At 43.3% G+C, this 21,271-nt stretch overlaps 1 protein-coding gene across 1 annotated transcript in view; it reads left to right on the top strand.

Annotated features, from left to right (window-relative positions):
- Positions 1–16,730: 16,730 nt before the first annotated feature.
- The window catches only part of LOC310781784 (putative flavin-containing monoamine oxidase A), a gene marked incomplete at its 5' end in the record, with an annotated part of 73,780 nt that continues 69,239 nt past the window's right edge, over positions 16,731–21,271 (top strand). The window contains 2 exons of the mRNA XM_083642415.1: positions 16,731–16,848; positions 16,976–17,063. Coding sequence (XP_083498541.1) covers positions 16,731–16,848; positions 16,976–17,063 — 206 coding nt within the window. The remainder of the gene's footprint in view (positions 16,849–16,975; positions 17,064–21,271) is intronic.

Below are 21,271 nucleotides of genomic sequence, written 5' to 3' on the forward strand. Positions count from 1 at the left end.
ACTGCGTATGACGCGGTTCGCGGCACACAGACAGAAACACACTCTCTGGTTTCTAACCTGCACACAGACAGAAACACACCCTCTGGTTTCTAACCTGCACACAGACAGAAACACACAGTACACACACCCTCTGGTTTCTAACCTGCACACAGACAGAAACACACAGTACACACACCCTCTGGTTTCTAACCTGCACAGACAGAAACACACAGTACACACACCCTCTGGTTTCTAACCTGCACACAGACGGCAACACACAGTACACACACCCTCTGGTTTCTAACCTGCACACAGACAGAAACACACAGTACACACACACTCTGGTTTCTAACCTGCACACAGACAGAAACACACAGTCACACCCCCTCTGGTTTCTAACCTGCACACAGACAGAAACACACAGTACACACACCCTCTGGTTTCTAACCTGCACACAGGCAGAAACACACAGTACACACACCCTCTGGTTTCTAACCTGCACACAGACAGAAACACACAGTACACACACACTCTGGTTTCTAACCTGCACACAGACAGAAACACACAGTACACACACCCTCTGGTTTCTAACCTGCACACAGACAGAAACACACAGTACACACACCCTCTGGTTTCTAACCTGCACACAGACAGAAATACACAGTACACACACCCTCTGGTTTCTAACCTGCACACAGACAGAAACACACAGTACACACACCCTCTGGTTTCTAACCTGCACACAGACATAAACACACAGTACACACACCCTCTGGTTTCTAACCTGCACACAGACAGAAACACACAGTACACACACACTCTGGTTTCTAACCTGCACACAGACAGAAACACACAGTACACACACCCTCTGGTTTCTAACCTGCACACAGACAGAAACACACAGTACACACACCCTCTGGTTTCTAACCTGCACACAGACAGAAACACACAGTACACACACCCTCTGGTTTCTAACCTGCACACAGACAGAAACACACAGTACACACACACTCTGGTTTCTAACCTGCACACAGACAGAAACACACAGTACACACACCCTCTGGTTTCTAACCTGCACACAGACAGAAACACACAGTACACCCCCTCTGGTTTCTAACCTGCACACAGAAACACACAGTACACCCCCTCTTAGGGATGTCAATTTTCGGTTAATTTCACTTTCGATTAACCGACGCTAATAATCGATTAACCTATCGGTTAATTCATAATTTTTTAATATTAAAAAAAAAAAAAAAAAAAAAATGTTTTTTTTTTTTTGGTCTATTTACTCAATGAACTCATGCCCAAACAAGGCGTGTCTATTTAGATGCTGAAATGTTAATGCTTTTTGTGTTAGAATTTCTAACACAAAAAGCATTAACAAGCATTAACAAAAAGCATCAACATTTCAACACAAATTATTTTTGTGTTAGAATTTCTAACACAAAAAGCATTAACATTTCAGCATCTAAATAGACACGCCTTGTTTGGGCATGAGCTCATTGAGTAAATAGACCAAAAAAAAAAAAAATTTTTTTTTTTTTTTTATATTAACTGATAGACCGACAGCAATAACCGAACAACGACGTTAGCGACGGTTAATCGATTAACGGTTAACCGTTGACATCCCTACCCCCTCTGGTTTCTAACCTGCACACAGACAGAAACACACAGTACACACACCCTCTGGTTTCTGGCAGTAATCTGTTGAGTTAACAGAGGGACCCTGACAGATTGAAATAAAGCCTCATCACTTACATCAAGCCTAACAGCACAACATTGTGCCGGATGAAAAACAACTTAACTCAATTTAACACCTTCTGTTGTCTGTGCTTTCAAATAATGAGGGGGGCAAAGAGGCAAGGCTCTCCAGTCTCAAGTGACAAGAAACTGGTTATGCAACTGACGGCAACAAGCACAGTTTGTACAGCAGTCTGCCACCCAACAAACATATCTCTGTGGCACATCTACAGGGAAACACCCCTTTATAAATGGCTCTTTATAAAAGGACACGAATAGAAAATGTATACATGACAGAATAAGAACATACACGCATTGGTGGCATTATGGTCACAACAGAACATAATGTTGCTTTGGCCATACAGGTCAGAGTATGGCGGCTTACTGCAACAGTGTTTCTGCTTCTATGGTATTCAAAAAAACGGGGTTGTACACAACTTACGATACAGTCGTTTTGGTGCCGTGTGTTTGCCAAGATAAGGATATCAACTACTTCCACAGTGGATTCAAGTGCCCGTTCCCCAGTTCCAACTCGTTCGGACGCACAGTCCTGGAGAGACGTGAAAGCTGTGATCTTATTGGTCAAATTGGCTTCCCAGCAGCTAAGTTTGAAGGCTTTGCTTCTCAAGATCAACCGATTTTTGTGTTGCCAGTAGGTGGCACTATGACTATGCGTGTATCCAAATTGCATGAAATGCAGCAGGACCACACTCCGTTGGGCTCCGAACAGCGCACTCCCCCAAGTTTGAAGTCAATCGGGCAAATGGTTCTGGAGATAAACCTCTCTTTGGGTTGCCAGTAGGTGGCGCTATGACTATCCTGATGCCCCGGAGTTGAGAACTACTGGTCTCAGAGATGGGGACTTGGACTTGAGTCGCACTTAAGTCACCCACACAGTGACTTGAGACTTGACTTGAGACTCGTCCTTCAAAGACTTGAGACTTGACTTGGACTTGAGGTTTGGGACTTGTGAACAATCTTTATTTTTAATTAGTATTTTTTGGGCCATTAACATTAAGGAAATCTCTACTAATGTCATCCAATCAACTGCACACTGTATGCTAATAGATAAAGGAGTGAGGATAATACAGTGCATGCTTTGAATCTCTTAGTTTTAGCTATGCAGTGTTCTAAGCAGGCCAGATGGCATGAAGCAGATGATAGAACGCTCATCCATAAGAGACTTGAGCCTTGACTTAGACTTGTGACCAAAGACTTGAGACTTGACTTGGACTTGCCCCTCAAAGTGTTTTTCCTCGGATTTTGGCACAAGGGATAGTAACATCTTGTCCTGTGTATTAATTAATAAATGGAAATACACATCATATCCAAAGGATTACATGATAAAGTGTTGGACACTTGTTTCCATCATGGTCCCATCGATGTTCCTATACATTAAAAACAAATCATATAACATAATAATGTAAGAATACCCTTAACAACCCTCCCATCAAATAAATCTAATAATTTAGTCGACTTGAGACTTGACTTGGACTTGAGCTCAAAGACTTGATACTTGACTTGGACTTGAGCTCAAAGACTTGAGACTTGACTTGGACTTGAGCTCAAAGACTTGAGACTTGACTTGGACTTGAGCTCAAAGACTTGAGACTTGACTTGGACTTGAGCTCAAAGACTTGAGACTTGACTTGGACTTGAGCTCAAAGACTTGAGACTTGACTTGGACTTGAGCTCAAAGACTTGAGACTTGACTTGGACTTGAGCTCAAAGACTTGAGACTTGACTTGGACTTGCAAAAAATGACTTGTGAGCATCTCTGACTGGTCTACATCAGTGTGCAGCAGAATTGTACAGGTAGATGTCTTCTGGAATAAACAGATCTGGTGGTGGGTTCTTTTCGACAAGCAGTTTTCTGACATGAGAGATGGCATGCAATATGTAAGATTCATTAATTAAGCAGATAGTAAACGTAAAAGCCTGGCTTAGTTTAAAGCCCACTCACCACGGCAAGGTGCAGGCTCAGAGTGGGAACACGAGACCAGACAAACACAAAACAAGACAAACCATATAGACGAATATGTAACATGAAGATGGCAGGTAGTTGATCAGAACTCATCAGAATCGTGACGTTTCACTTTGGCTTTCTTGACACATGCAAAGTTATGTTTTAAAATTAACATTGGCACCCCGTGGCACAATTCAAACGGGATAAAAAAAAAAAGTAACGTTATTCTCCGTTCACCGCCATTCATATGTTTTCAGCGCTTGGTACAGGGAGAAAAGCAGGAAGTGATGGGGTGACGTCATTCAGATGACTTCTGGCTCGCCCTATGGGCTTGCCTGGGAAGCAGGCGAGAGAGCGCAGTCAGCCAATCAGAGGCAGAGAGGGGCGGGTCATGCCTTCGCCATCATGGGAAAGAAATATCGCCAGGGTACCAGGCGCACAGTTCGCAGCACGTAAAAAAAACGTCTGTCCTTCCGGGTCACGTCCGAGGAAAAGGAATGATAATTAGGTAAGCGAAAAGACAATTCGGATGGAGTACTGCTGTACATATTCTTGAGCGGAGGAATACCTTACCGATCCCCCCTTCATTAGACTAGACTCTAAGCTATGTGGATCATATTATATCACGAATATATAAACTGGAGACGAGGCTGAGGCTCCGTTATGGACTCAGATGAATGGTTTAGTTAGCTGCGAAGCTAATGGAGCTAACGTTTGTTGGAGCTTTTAAGAGCAACGTTTGTCAGTAAAACGTTCAGGAGGAAAAGTTCCTGAGTCACTGTATGGAAATCTCTATGTCCAAAATCTGACAGCGCGGCCGTTGAAGAGATGTTTGGACTGTTTGAAAGAAGCAAAGTACGAGGAGGAAGCTTCTTTGCCAGAGTCCAGACCATCCGATCTTCCCAATTCACTGAGTTGACTGCTTCTGAAGAAGGAAATGGAGTGTAACAAGTTAACAATTCAGTCTGTTATCAGGCACATTAAAGAGGAACAAGATGAACTCTGGATCAGTCACGAGGGAGAGCAGCTTCAAGGGCTGGAGGAGGCTGATGTCACCAACTTCCCATTCACTGTTGTCACTGTGAAGAGTGAAGATGAGGAAGAGAAACCTCAGTCCTCACAGCTTCATCAAAGCCAAACTGAGGAGAACAGAGAGGCAGAGCCTCTAGCCAGCAGCTCAACTGAACAGATGAAAACAGAAGCTGATGGAGAGGACTGTGGAGTATCAGAACCAGTCAGGAACTTTTATCCAGCTAGTAATTCACAATCAGCTAGTGATGACAACACTGAAGAGTCTTCTGAACCTGAGACTGAAGACAATGAAGAATGGATGGAAACGAGTGAACCTCAGTCAGGTTTAGAGTCACAAAAAAACTGTGAAGTTCTTGGGAAGAAACACTTGAGTTGCTCAGTTTGTGGTAATAGATTTGGTAATAAAGGACACTTGAAGAGACACATGATAGTCCACACAGGTGAGAAACCATTTCAGTGCTCAGTCTGTGGTAAACGTTTTGGTCTTAAATCAAACTTGAACAAACACATGATAGTTCACACAGGAGAGAAACAATTTAATTGCTCAGTATGTGGTAAAGGCTTTGGCCATAAAACAAGCTTGAAAAGACACCTGATAGTCCACACAGGAGAGAAACAATTTAATTGCTCAGTCTGTGGTAACAGTTTTAGTCAAAACGGAGACTTGAAAAGACACATGATAAACCACACGGAAGAGAAACCATTTAAGTGCACAATCTGTGGTAAATGTTTTGGTCAAAAAGGAGCATTGGACAGACACATGATAAACCACACTGTGAAGAGTGAAGATGATGAAGAGAAACCTCAGTCCTCACAGCTTCATCAAAGCCAAACTGAGGAGAACAGAGAGACAGAGCCTCTAGCCAGCAGCTCAACTGAACAGATGAAAACAGAAGCTGATGGAGAGGACTGTGGAGTATCAGAACCAGCCAGTGCTGGCAAGACTTCAGACTCTTCTGAGACTGAAGACAGTGATGATTGGACGGAAACTAGTGAACCCCAGTCTCTCTTAGACTCACAGAAAAACAGTGAAGTTCTCGGGAATAAACACTTTAGTTGTTCAGTTTGTGGTAAAAGATTTGTTCATAGCGGAGACTTGAACAGACACATGAGAGTCCACACGGGCGAGAAGCAATTTAAATGCTTATTCTGTGGTAAGGGTTTTGGTCGTAAAGAACACTGGACAACACACATGAGAGTCCACACAGGAGAGAAGCCATTTAATTGCCCAGTCTGTGGTAAAAGTTTTAGTCAAAAAATCAGCTTGAACAGACACATGATGAGAGTCCACACAGGAGAGAAGCAGACAAGCTTGGACTTGAACTAAGAGGTCCACTATGAGGGTAAACTATGGGGTTCGTTTTTTTGTTGACAGTTTTAGGAAACTGGAGGAGGCCTACAGTATCATTTCAGAAAATGTGTGGAAGCAGTTGAGGGAAAACTGCAATTCTATCAGTCAGTCGCACAGCATGGGTCCTTTTTAGCAACTGCATGGTTTATTTTCAAGACAGCCTCATTGCCAATTCCCTCCAACTTGACTCAACTCTTTGAAGAGAACTTCACAAGGAAACCCACCGGAGAAACTGGGAGAAAATGCAAATTGTGTAGGCGACAGAAAGAGCCAGGACTTTGTATCGCATGCAGCTCTTTGAAACAATTGTGCTAATGGCAGAGACACCATGCCACCTACAATCAACAGAGTTCTATCCATTTAGGAAATATGAAGGCTTCGTAATGTGAATAGTGAAACTAAAAGTGTCTCATCCAAAATGCTAGGCAGAATGTAACAGTACATGGACAGCAAGAAGCTGCTATTAACCCAAAGTAAGACTGAACAAGAATGGGCATAAACAGCATTTTCTGATTTCACCCAAATAAGTGTAACCGGAGATGTTATGACATGTATAATTACACGAAAAATCAAAAAGTGGCGACAAGGTAGCTCAGCAGGCCAATGTAACAGTAAATAGAAGAAGGAGCTTTTTTTTTTTGGTCTATTTACTCAATGAACTCATGCCCAAACAAGGCGTGTCTATTTAGATGCTGAAATGTTAATGCTTTTTGTGTTAGAATTTCTAACACAAAAAGCATTAACAAGCATTAACAAAAAGCATCAACATTTCAACACAAATTATTTTTGTGTTAGAATTTCTAACACAAAAAGCATTAACATTTCAGCATCTAAATAGACACGCCTTGTTTGGGCATGAGCTCATTGAGTAAATAGACCAAAAAAAAAAAAAAATTTTTTTTTTTTTTTATATTAACTGATAGACCGACAGCAATAACCGAACAACGACGTTAGCGACGGTTAATCGATTAACGGTTAACCGTTGACATCCCTACCCCCTCTGGTTTCTAACCTGCACACAGACAGAAACACACAGTACACACACCCTCTGGTTTCTGGCAGTAATCTGTTGAGTTAACAGAGGGACCCTGACAGATTGAAATAAAGCCTCATCACTTACATCAAGCCTAACAGCACAACATTGTGCCGGATGAAAAACAACTTAACTCAATTTAACACCTTCTGTTGTCTGTGCTTTCAAATAATGAGGGGGGCAAAGAGGCAAGGCTCTCCAGTCTCAAGTGACAAGAAACTGGTTATGCAACTGACGGCAACAAGCACAGTTTGTACAGCAGTCTGCCACCCAACAAACATATCTCTGTGGCACATCTACAGGGAAACACCCCTTTATAAATGGCTCTTTATAAAAGGACACGAATAGAAAATGTATACATGACAGAATAAGAACATACACGCATTGGTGGCATTATGGTCACAACAGAACATAATGTTGCTTTGGCCATACAGGTCAGAGTATGGCGGCTTACTGCAACAGTGTTTCTGCTTCTATGGTATTCAAAAAAACGGGGTTGTACACAACTTACGATACAGTCGTTTTGGTGCCGTGTGTTTGCCAAGATAAGGATATCAACTACTTCCACAGTGGATTCAAGTGCCCGTTCCCCAGTTCCAACTCGTTCGGACGCACAGTCCTGGAGAGACGTGAAAGCTGTGATCTTATTGGTCAAATTGGCTTCCCAGCAGCTAAGTTTGAAGGCTTTGCTTCTCAAGATCAACCGATTTTTGTGTTGCCAGTAGGTGGCACTATGACTATGCGTGTATCCAAATTGCATGAAATGCAGCAGGACCACACTCCGTTGGGCTCCGAACAGCGCACTCCCCCAAGTTTGAAGTCAATCGGGCAAATGGTTCTGGAGATAAACCTCTCTTTGGGTTGCCAGTAGGTGGCGCTATGACTATCCTGATGCCCCGGAGTTGAGAACTACTGGTCTCAGAGATGGGGACTTGGACTTGAGTCGCACTTAAGTCACCCACACAGTGACTTGAGACTTGACTTGAGACTCGTCCTTCAAAGACTTGAGACTTGACTTGGACTTGAGGTTTGGGACTTGTGAACAATCTTTATTTTTAATTAGTATTTTTTGGGCCATTAACATTAAGGAAATCTCTACTAATGTCATCCAATCAACTGCACACTGTATGCTAATAGATAAAGGAGTGAGGATAATACAGTGCATGCTTTGAATCTCTTAGTTTTAGCTATGCAGTGTTCTAAGCAGGCCAGATGGCATGAAGCAGATGATAGAACGCTCATCCATAAGAGACTTGAGCCTTGACTTAGACTTGTGACCAAAGACTTGAGACTTGACTTGGACTTGCCCCTCAAAGTGTTTTTCCTCGGATTTTGGCACAAGGGATAGTAACATCTTGTCCTGTGTATTAATTAATAAATGGAAATACACATCATATCCAAAGGATTACATGATAAAGTGTTGGACACTTGTTTCCATCATGGTCCCATCGATGTTCCTATACATTAAAAACAAATCATATAACATAATAATGTAAGAATACCCTTAACAACCCTCCCATCAAATAAATCTAATAATTTAGTCGACTTGAGACTTGACTTGGACTTGAGCTCAAAGACTTGATACTTGACTTGGACTTGAGCTCAAAGACTTGAGACTTGACTTGGACTTGAGCTCAAAGACTTGAGACTTGACTTGGACTTGAGCTCAAAGACTTGAGACTTGACTTGGACTTGAGCTCAAAGACTTGAGACTTGACTTGGACTTGAGCTCAAAGACTTGAGACTTGACTTGGACTTGCAAAAAATGACTTGTGAGCATCTCTGACTGGTCTACATCAGTGTGCAGCAGAATTGTACAGGTAGATGTCTTCTGGAATAAACAGATCTGGTGGTGGGTTCTTTTCGACAAGCAGTTTTCTGACATGAGAGATGGCATGCAATATGTAAGATTCATTAATTAAGCAGATAGTAAACGTAAAAGCCTGGCTTAGTTTAAAGCCCACTCACCACGGCAAGGTGCAGGCTCAGAGTGGGAACACGAGACCAGACAAACACAAAACAAGACAAACCATATAGACGAATATGTAACATGAAGATGGCAGGTAGTTGATCAGAACTCATCAGAATCGTGACGTTTCACTTTGGCTTTCTTGACACATGCAAAGTTATGTTTTAAAATTAACATTGGCACCCCGTGGCACAATTCAAACGGGATAAAAAAAAAAAGTAACGTTATTCTCCGTTCACCGCCATTCATATGTTTTCAGCGCTTGGTACAGGGAGAAAAGCAGGAAGTGATGGGGTGACGTCATTCAGATGACTTCTGGCTCGCCCTATGGGCTTGCCTGGGAAGCAGGCGAGAGAGCGCAGTCAGCCAATCAGAGGCAGAGAGGGGCGGGTCATGCCTTCGCCATCATGGGAAAGAAATATCGCCAGGGTACCAGGCGCACAGTTCGCAGCACGTAAAAAAAACGTCTGTCCTTCCGGGTCACGTCCGAGGAAAAGGAATGATAATTAGGTAAGCGAAAAGACAATTCGGATGGAGTACTGCTGTACATATTCTTGAGCGGAGGAATACCTTACCGATCCCCCCTTCATTAGACTAGACTCTAAGCTATGTGGATCATATTATATCACGAATATATAAACTGGAGACGAGGCTGAGGCTCCGTTATGGACTCAGATGAATGGTTTAGTTAGCTGCGAAGCTAATGGAGCTAACGTTTGTTGGAGCTTTTAAGAGCAACGTTTGTCAGTAAAACGTTCAGGAGGAAAAGTTCCTGAGTCACTGTATGGAAATCTCTATGTCCAAAATCTGACAGCGCGGCCGTTGAAGAGATGTTTGGACTGTTTGAAAGAAGCAAAGTACGAGGAGGAAGCTTCTTTGCCAGAGTCCAGACCATCCGATCTTCCCAATTCACTGAGTTGACTGCTTCTGAAGAAGGAAATGGAGTGTAACAAGTTAACAATTCAGTCTGTTATCAGGCACATTAAAGAGGAACAAGATGAACTCTGGATCAGTCACGAGGGAGAGCAGCTTCAAGGGCTGGAGGAGGCTGATGTCACCAACTTCCCATTCACTGTTGTCACTGTGAAGAGTGAAGATGAGGAAGAGAAACCTCAGTCCTCACAGCTTCATCAAAGCCAAACTGAGGAGAACAGAGAGGCAGAGCCTCTAGCCAGCAGCTCAACTGAACAGATGAAAACAGAAGCTGATGGAGAGGACTGTGGAGTATCAGAACCAGTCAGGAACTTTTATCCAGCTAGTAATTCACAATCAGCTAGTGATGACAACACTGAAGAGTCTTCTGAACCTGAGACTGAAGACAATGAAGAATGGATGGAAACGAGTGAACCTCAGTCAGGTTTAGAGTCACAAAAAAACTGTGAAGTTCTTGGGAAGAAACACTTGAGTTGCTCAGTTTGTGGTAATAGATTTGGTAATAAAGGACACTTGAAGAGACACATGATAGTCCACACAGGTGAGAAACCATTTCAGTGCTCAGTCTGTGGTAAACGTTTTGGTCTTAAATCAAACTTGAACAAACACATGATAGTTCACACAGGAGAGAAACAATTTAATTGCTCAGTATGTGGTAAAGGCTTTGGCCATAAAACAAGCTTGAAAAGACACCTGATAGTCCACACAGGAGAGAAACAATTTAATTGCTCAGTCTGTGGTAACAGTTTTAGTCAAAACGGAGACTTGAAAAGACACATGATAAACCACACGGAAGAGAAACCATTTAAGTGCACAATCTGTGGTAAATGTTTTGGTCAAAAAGGAGCATTGGACAGACACATGATAAACCACACTGTGAAGAGTGAAGATGATGAAGAGAAACCTCAGTCCTCACAGCTTCATCAAAGCCAAACTGAGGAGAACAGAGAGACAGAGCCTCTAGCCAGCAGCTCAACTGAACAGATGAAAACAGAAGCTGATGGAGAGGACTGTGGAGTATCAGAACCAGCCAGTGCTGGCAAGACTTCAGACTCTTCTGAGACTGAAGACAGTGATGATTGGACGGAAACTAGTGAACCCCAGTCTCTCTTAGACTCACAGAAAAACAGTGAAGTTCTCGGGAATAAACACTTTAGTTGTTCAGTTTGTGGTAAAAGATTTGTTCATAGCGGAGACTTGAACAGACACATGAGAGTCCACACGGGCGAGAAGCAATTTAAATGCTTATTCTGTGGTAAGGGTTTTGGTCGTAAAGAACACTGGACAACACACATGAGAGTCCACACAGGAGAGAAGCCATTTAATTGCCCAGTCTGTGGTAAAAGTTTTAGTCAAAAAATCAGCTTGAACAGACACATGATGAGAGTCCACACAGGAGAGAAGCAGACAAGCTTGGACTTGAACTAAGAGGTCCACTATGAGGGTAAACTATGGGGTTCGTTTTTTTGTTGACAGTTTTAGGAAACTGGAGGAGGCCTACAGTATCATTTCAGAAAATGTGTGGAAGCAGTTGAGGGAAAACTGCAATTCTATCAGTCAGTCGCACAGCATGGGTCCTTTTTAGCAACTGCATGGTTTATTTTCAAGACAGCCTCATTGCCAATTCCCTCCAACTTGACTCAACTCTTTGAAGAGAACTTCACAAGGAAACCCACCGGAGAAACTGGGAGAAAATGCAAATTGTGTAGGCGACAGAAAGAGCCAGGACTTTGTATCGCATGCAGCTCTTTGAAACAATTGTGCTAATGGCAGAGACACCATGCCACCTACAATCAACAGAGTTCTATCCATTTAGGAAATATGAAGGCTTCGTAATGTGAATAGTGAAACTAAAAGTGTCTCATCCAAAATGCTAGGCAGAATGTAACAGTACATGGACAGCAAGAAGCTGCTATTAACCCAAAGTAAGACTGAACAAGAATGGGCATAAACAGCATTTTCTGATTTCACCCAAATAAGTGTAACCGGAGATGTTATGACATGTATAATTACACGAAAAATCAAAAAGTGGCGACAAGGTAGCTCAGCAGGCCAATGTAACAGTAAATAGAAGAAGGAGCTTCTTGATGCTTATAGAAGCTCTATAAGCATCAAGAAGCTCCTTCTTCTATTTCCTATGTATAATTACTCTAAATCTTGTTATTTTAATGTATATACTTGTCAATTTTCTTCTACCTCCACCTCTGCTGTCATATAAGATATGCTTCCTTCCTTTTACTCTGTGCCCTGATGAGATGTGGCTGTTATTTTTGCACCCATATTATATCACATTCCGTCTTATAAGTTCTTATCATTGTTGTTTATATTTTTGTCAGTCTCACCTTCATAAAGTATGGATGCACCTGTTAGTTCGTACATTTCCATGTATCGATCCCTGTATGAATGTGTTTTGACGAGCAAAATCTGACAGCTGAACTTCCGCCTTTCTCCTTGATTGTCCTTGAGTTCGTTTGTGCAGGATTGTGTTGGAGACGGATACAGAGTGGAGGATTTCTTTTGTTTTATATTCTTTCTTATCAGGTATGTTTACCGTGTTTTGTTTCACACACAATTGCAGTAGCACTGTTTGTTTACCGTAGTTGAACTTGAAGCTTAATGTAGTGACGACCCTTTTACCCTGCGCCCTGATAGGATTGTGTTGGAGACGTATACAGAGTGAAGGATTTTGTTTGTTTTATTTTCGTATCAGAATACACGGACGACCTGTCCAAAGATATCCCGGCTGTTTGGGTCCGTCCTTCCAATAAACACTACACAACGCAGAAGTTCACCGGTTACATAGGTCATGTAGTAACTTTAAGCATAACTGCATTAAGACATGGAATTTCCTGATTTTACTGACATTATTGAAGGGCATTTTTCAAATGTACAGTACACTTTAATCCAACTGCGACTCTATCATTCGGAGGAGTCATTGCTTTTTGAAACACAGGCACATATAGCGATCCAGACGTGGTGACAAAACACATCAGTCGCTTTAAAGTTTAGACACAAGCACACATGATGTCTTATCAAATGTAATGTATATCCTCAAATCCTAAACATTTAAGGCCTCATCAGTGCTTTGGATAAAACCAGCCACCTTAGCAGCAAGTCTCATTTCAACACTTAGACCACATTTTGTGGTGAATGGTATTTGTGCCTCCTACATTTCTGTGTTTTCCTATACAAGAATAATGACATGTATTGTTCCCCTTGACATCCCATGCATTGCGGTGGCCCTTATATTATTTCCATCAGGAAGAAACCTTTTTCATTCTTCTCTCATTCTTCATAGTTTGTCCAGACCACTCTCACAGACTCTTTCAAGGTCTGTTATGAATTTAGTTCAATTTCTTCAATACATTTCAGTGTGTCCATATAAATGTCTCCTGCAAAACAGAACACACTTGTAGGCCGGGAACTAAAGAGACATTATATAAAAGGGTCAACAGGTTCTTAGGTGTGCAGATGCACAGTACATATTGCTATAGAAAGGGAAAAATTCCTTTATGCCAAATAACCTTCAACAAGAACACCACATATTTGATATTGTAGCCAATATTGTATTTGTATTTGACATAGATAGCTATATCAAATACAAATTAATAAAGATAATGGTCTTTTGTAATTTTGTGTATGTATGTTTATATGACATGTATGTTTGTATATTTATGCATACATTTGACATCTGATTATTATGAATTATTGATTGATAAAAAAGCATTTGCATTATGTTTTTAACACACTGGTAGTCTATTCCAAAGCATAATAGCCACTCTAGACTTTGCATTTAAAGCCCCCTCCAGTGTATTTTGACATTTGACATTTTTAATATTTCGTATTTTTCTGAGTTATGTCCTGACTATGTTGATTAGTACCGCCACACTGTTCGCCAAATATTTTTTGACAAATAACCGATTTTTGTGGTCAAATTCAAAATTAATAGGACAATTACATATGACTATTAGTAGAACTATAGGGTGCGTTCGTAAATTCAATCTGACGCGCTACACTAAAATGAGAGCACGGATGTTAAAAAAGAAAACAAAAAAAGACTTTATAAACGGTCCAGTTTGTGCCAGTGCTCTGCGCACTCAGAGTGACTATTTTACCAACGCACCCTTAGTTAAGCCTACACGTAGGCCTATGACAATTTGATTCTCACTCAGGACGAGCTGGCATGTTAGCCAGCTGTTAGCTATGCTATACTGCTATACTGTATAGTCTATACTGCCTGCTGTACTAAGCTACGTTGGGCTCAAAACAACCACTGAGTGACCAAACCAGTGGAAACACTAGCTAGCTTGCAAGTACGAGTCACGCTGATTTCAATGGTGCAATCAGTTTTGAAATTCGTTGCTCGGTTGTTGAGAAAGGTGTGTTTTTCCGTGTTAGCAATGCAGCATTTTTATTTTTTTTGACAATGTGGTTGCTATAATGTCCTGGAGAATATCATTTCTCTTTTTGATTGTATACTTATCTCTATGGTAGCTGTAATATGAAAGGAACAGAACCACATGGATAACTAATTGTAATCAGATGTATTTTGTTTACACAGGTTTACAAAGAAAGGATGCAAGGAGAAACAAATAAAGCTGAAAAAACAAGGTAACTATGTAAAGAACCTAACCTCATTCAAGCCCCATGTCTTTTTTGGATCAACTGTTAGCTATCTGATTGGCACTGACTCACTCACAGGTTAGGACAGTCTGGCACTGACTCACAAGCTAGGACAGTCTGTCACTGACTCACAGGCTAGGACAGTCTGTCTGGCACTGACTCACAAGCTAGGACAGTCTGTCTGGCACTGACTCACAAGCTAGGACAGTCTGGCACTGACTCACAAGCTAGGACAGTCTGTCTGGCACTGACTCACAAGCTAGGACAGTCTGTCTGGCACTGACTCACAAGCTAGGACAGTCTGGCACTGACTCACAAGCTAGGACAGTCTGGCACTGACTCACAAGCTAGGACAGTCTGTCTGGCACTGACTCACAGGCTAGGACAGTCTGGCACTGACTCACAGGCTAGGGCAGTCTGTCTGGCACTGACTCACAGGCTAGGACAGTCTGTCTGGCACTGACTCACAGGCTAGGACAGTCTGGCACTGACTCACAAGCTAAGTCTGGCACTGACTCACAGGCTAGGACAGTCTGTCTGGCACTGACTCACAAGCTAGGACAGTCTGTCTGGCACTGACTCACAGGCTAGGACAGTCTGGCACTGACTCACAAGCTAGGACAGTCTGGCACTGACTCACAGGCTAGGACAGTCTGGCACTGACTCACAAGCTAGGACAGTCTGGCACTGACTCACAGGCTAGGGGAGTCTGGCACTGACTCACAGGCTAGGACAGTCTGGCACTGACTCACAGGCTAGGAGAGTCTGGCACTGACTCACAGGCTAGGACAGTCTGGCACTGACTCACAAGCTAGGACAGTCTGGCACTGACTCACATACTAGAACAGTCTGGCACTGACTCACAAGCTAGGACAGTCTGTCTGGCACTGACTCACAAGCTAGGACAGTCTGGCACTGACTCACATACTAGGACAGTCTGGCACTGACTCACAAGCTAGGACAGTCTGGCACTGACTCACAAGCTAGGACAGTCTGGCACTGACTCACATACTAGGACAGTCTGGCACTGACTCACAAGCTAGGACAGTCTGTCTGGCACTGACTCACAAGCTAGGACAGTCAGTCTGGCACTGACTCACAGGCTAGGACAGTCTGGCACTGACTCACAGGCTAGGACAGTCTGGCACTGACTCACAGGCTAGGACAGTCTGGCACTGACTCCCAGGCTAGGACAGTCTGGCACTGACTCAAAGGCTAGGACAGTCTGTGTGGCACTGACTCACAAGCTAGGACAGTCTGTCTGGCACTGACTCACAAGCTAGGACAGTCTGGCACTGACTCAAAGGCTAGGACAGTCTGGCACTGACTCACAAGCTAGGACAGTCTGGCACTGACTCACAAGCTAGGACAGTCTGGCACTGACTCACAAGCTAGGACAGTCTGTCTGGCACTGACTCACAAGCTAGGACAGTCTGGCACTGACTCACAGGCTAGGACAGTCTGTCTGGCACTGACTCACAGGCTATGACAGTCTGGCACTGACTCACAAGCTAGGACAGTCTGGCACTGACTCACAAGCTAGGACAGTCTGTCTGGCACTGACTTACAGGCTAGGACAGTCTGGCACTGACTCACAAGCTAGGACAGTCTGTCTGGCACTGACTCACAGGCTAGGACAGTCTGGCACTGACTCACAGGCTAGGACAGTCTGGCACTGACTCACAAGCTAGGACAGTCTGGCACTGACTCACAGGCTAGGACAGTCTGGCACTGACTCACAGGCTAGGACAGTCTGGCACTGACTCACAAGCTAGGACAGTCTGGCACTGACTCACAGGCTAGGACAGTCTGTCTGGCACTGACTCACAAGCTAGGACAGTCTGGTACTGCCTCACAAGCTAGGACAGTCTGGCACTGACTCACAGGTTAGGACAGAATAGCTGAAGTTTACACCGGATGGGATTTATGCCAAGTAGGTCAAAAACACAGTGGCTCTAAATTCCAAAGGGCATATTATGAAAGCAGCCAGGTGCTGCAGATAAGCCAACAGAGAAGACAAGGGACAAGAGGGAGTTCTGCCTCTTTTTTCACACTTTAGCACATGTTCAACTGACTCATAAAGTCACTCGAGTTTGAATCAAATATGACTGAAGACGTTTGGGATGTTATTATTGTCGGCGCTGGAATATCTGGATTGAGTGCAGCTCATTTTCTCAGAAAAAGGAATGCCAAGTTAAGACTGCTGATACTGGAAGGAAAAGGTTTGTCAAGTTTGACCATATCATGACTGATTCAACAGTGAGTCATTTCTTCTATTGGGCTTGTTTAGTTGTTCTTGAGAAGAGATATTACTCTGTCTAACTAAATCATGTTTTGTGTGCCTCCCAGACCGAGTCGGCGGCCGCACCTTGTCCACAGAAATACCAGCACACAAAGGTGTTGATCGCTGGGACTTTGGAGGGCAGTGGGTAGGAAGGTAATAATGTTGCTTATTAAAGGAACACTCCGCCCATTTTCAACCAGCTTTGTATCATTAGAACATCAGTAGTAAATCAGAAAACTCTAAACGGTTTTGAAGTCTGTCATTTAATTTGACAGTTATTGAGTGTTCCTTTAAGGTGTTGATCACTGGGACTTTGGAGGGCAGTGTGTAGGGAGGTAATGTTGCTTATTTGATTCATTATTACAAGAGGTGGCTAAAGCAATACACGCAGAAGTGATCATTCACAATGTTTTTCCAATTGAGATGAGAAAAAAAGAAGATACTCTGATTATTCTAAGATTATTCTCTATTCTAGGAATATGGCCTGCAGACATTTTCCAGTTGACAAGAACAGAATTAGAGGAGTGTAGTTTGCTAAGATAGTAATTTGTTCTCTGACCTATTTTACTGAAAAGCAGAAATGCATTAGAGTTAAATTGTACAAATTAAAAATAGTTTGGCCAGAAGTGTTGTCTGCAATGTGGTTACGGTGAGAGAAGAATCCGTCATTCTGGAGCAAACTGAAAATAGCTGAAAGTGTTTAATGTAGAATCAATCACAGATGGATAGATGCCCTATAGAGGTATGGACTGTTCCATTGTGCAGAAGACCTGGGAGGAAACCATAAGCGCTGGTAATGTCGGAACGGGCAGACAAATTGGACTTCAGTTTGACTGGTGAGCGTCATCCAGATGAGAATCATTACAAATCCACTTACTGACACACTGCCTTTAGACACAGACTGAGGATTCTGCTCTGGATTGCTATCGATCTGACCCTCGCTGCACCCCAACAGTTAAGGGTGCCTGTCCCTGTGGAGTATGTCCACTACTTAGAAGATGAGAGTGATGTTTGCATAATCTGATGAGAACCTCCTCACATGGCAACCAGGATGCAAACCGCTCATGGCAAAAACTGATGGTGGCCACCTTGACATGTGATGTAGAGGCTACTTACATCATACTATATACAGTCTTTTGCTATCTATCCATTCTTTGCCCTCTGGCAAGTCACTAAGTTCTGCTCCGCCTTAGCTCAAAGTCCTAAGAGTAATAGTGGTTGAATAAAAGTCCAGAAATCAATAAATTGCCTATTTTGTTTAATACAAGGCCATTTTTATTTGTATTTGTATTTTCCTCAGTTAGGTTGGAGTATATAGGCTGCAAAGGAGCAAGGAGTTAGTTTAGTAGATGGTTTAGTAGATAGTTTAGAGATGAATCTGACGTGTGTGTGTGTGTGTGTGTGTGGGGGGGGGGGTGTTAAGCAATCAAACTCTGATACAGTCTTTATTTAATCCCTGTTTTATCAATCGTATAATAATTATCTTTTAAGAGGTGTTTACAGTATTGGCAAAGGCCGGTAATTACGTCACACAATATATGACTCCAACCGCTCACTAATATGTGCAACAGTTGAGGAAGAAAAGTCATGAAAACACATGTAAGTGTTGGAACCTTGCTTGCTATCTTTCTGCATCTTGCTCCTGACCTTTAACCTTTAACACTTTGCCATGTTGATCAGAGTGCAGAGCTGATGAGAGTCAGTGTACAGTGATAACTCCGTTCACTGGCTATCTACATGTGCAGTTTGGAAGATAACAAATACAGTTGTTAAACCTCACACATCACACGAGCTTTGCTTCAGGACTCCTATTCATATGGTGGAAAACAAGAAAAGATGATATTGTTTAAATGAGCAAGATGAAAAGAAAGGGAGATTGTATTTGACAGTACAGGTTGGACCTATCCACCCCGCACTAAATAAGACCGGGCTTATTGTGATTTGTCTCTAATTTAAAAATGGTCTGAGGCAAGAAAATCAAATCAAATTGGCCTCAGTTAACCTCCAACATTCAATTCAAAAGTGTGTAAAGTTTGTAGACTATTAAAGGGCACATATTGTTATACCTGCAAAACACCAAGAGAACCCAAACACGACTTTACAAGAGTCAAAAAGTCCTTCTCACTGACCTATCTGAAGAGATCTTATATTTTATTACTCCGTGCTCATAAGAACATAAAGTGCACCGAGGATCGAAATGTTTGACAAAGTTTGCACTTTATTTTCTCACGAGCATCATGTGATAACATATATTTTTGGATTCCTCGGTGAGGAGGACCTTTTCCTTCTTGTTAAGTATGATGTGATTCTCTTCATGCTGGTTGAATTGAGATGTTCAGTCCACGCACCGTTTGAAGAGTGCAGCAGCCTTCAGAGGTCTGAAGAAGAGCCGTGTGCTTCAGTCCTCACTTACTTCACAGTGCCAACAAGGCAGCAAAATGGAGTTAGTGTGCAGAGTTTACTTGCTAAATATACACAAGGAATTTGACTCCGGTTTACGTTGCGCTCAATGTACTACACAGAAAAATACAAAAGGTAGCAATATACAAGCTACTGTAAAACAGACAGTGAGTGCCAGAGGTACATAAAACAAGTTAACTGCTATTTACAATCTTTACTGCGGGGGCACTAGAGGTCCCCGGACCCGACGGGACCCGGGACCAGATGGTCGGGTAGGACCTGGTTCTTAAATAAACAAATAGGGCTCGGGTCGGGTAGGGCTTGATTGTCTCGGGCATGGGCCAGGCTAGGGCCTGAACTTTAGGCCCGTGCAGGGATCTCTCTCTCGTAACGGACAAGCCCGTCTTTTATTGTCACACGAACACCACAACACATGCATGCGGCCACAACACACTCATGCTGACGGTGGCCGGTGAAAAGTGTCCTCTGCATTTAACCCATCCAGGCATGTCCTTTCCTCCGGGGGGCAGGCCAGGAGCAGTGGTCGCTTTCTCGTACAGTGCCCGGGGACCAACTTCGGATGTTGTCGTCACTGGTCGGATGACGATGACGATCTGATCTTCTGCATGTTTTTGGTGGGGGGGTTATATACGGAGGAACCCCCTGGGGGAGCACGGGGAGAACATGCAAACTCCACACAGAGAGAAAGGCCCTTACGACGAGATAGCCCACCTGGGCAGTAGGCACTGAAGATATGGGGGGGAACACAACCACAGCGCCCACAGTGTCCCAGGCGAGAATCGAACTCAGGACCTTCTAACTGTGAGGCGACAGCGCTACCGACTGCGCCACCGTACCCCTAGTGCAGTGGATCTAGTGCAGTGGTAGCATTTCTGCCTCGCACTCTCGCCTCACAGCAAGAAGGCCCTGGGTTCGATTCCCGCCTGGGACGCTGTTGACATTGGGGGTCTGTCTCCCCATGCCTTTAGTGCCTAGTGCCCAGGTGGGCTATCTCGTCGAGAAGGCCTTTCTGTGTGGAGTTTGCATGTTCTCCTCGTGCTCCCCTGGGGTTTCCTCCATATAACATCAATGGACCCCCACTAAAAACATGCAGAAGATCCATGTCTGACCAGCGGCGGTTGGAACAAGTTGGTCTCTGGGTGCTTCACTGCAGCTGCCCACCGCTCCTGGCCTGAACCATGGAGGAGGACGAGCCAGGATGGGTCAAACCTGAAGGACAAATTTCACGGCGCCTCCAATTTTGTGTGTGTGTGTGTGTGTGTACTGGCTGCCGTGCACGTGTGTGCATGCGTGGTGTGTCTATACAAAAATCTGTGTTTGTTATAAATACGTATATAAGAGAAAAAGAACTGTATACCTATGTACAGTCTAAGCATAACCCACACTGGATTGTAAGCAAGGCTAAGTGAGATATTGCACAGTTGTTGACTCATCTAAAGTGACTAATCTAAAGCTCCATCACCGTCTGCTGCTTCAGCTCCAAAGTTTGTTCAAATTAAAGATGCCTGAGATTTCATCTAGTTCAGTTCAAAGTTTCTCATATCAAGAACGCCTATTTTAGTCCACATTTGGGCCATGGACTCCCTCCCTTTTGATCAGATTTTTGTCACTGACCCAAATCTGAAGATCTCTTTATTGTTCGGTGTGATCTGGACTGTACACTAGGTAGAGAGATGACTATGAGCCAAATAGTCATTCTTACATTCTCTCATTGTAAGTAAGTCATGTCAGTTTAACAATTGAGCAATTTGCTAGGATCCCTTGTGGTCCGCAGAACCCACATTGAGAACCGCTGTTCTAGTTGACTGGTTCTGACTGGGTGCCCTGCCCACATTTCCCCAGCCAAACAGTTAAACTGAGCCCCGCCCACTTTTCTAACCCCTAGGCCACTGCGATTATATAATGATATATGAAGTGAGCCTATAACTCCTCCCACACTG

This window comes from Poromitra crassiceps, assembly GCF_964638095.1.
Source record: "Poromitra crassiceps genome assembly, chromosome: 8".
NCBI lineage: Eukaryota > Metazoa > Chordata > Actinopteri > Beryciformes > Melamphaidae > Poromitra > Poromitra crassiceps.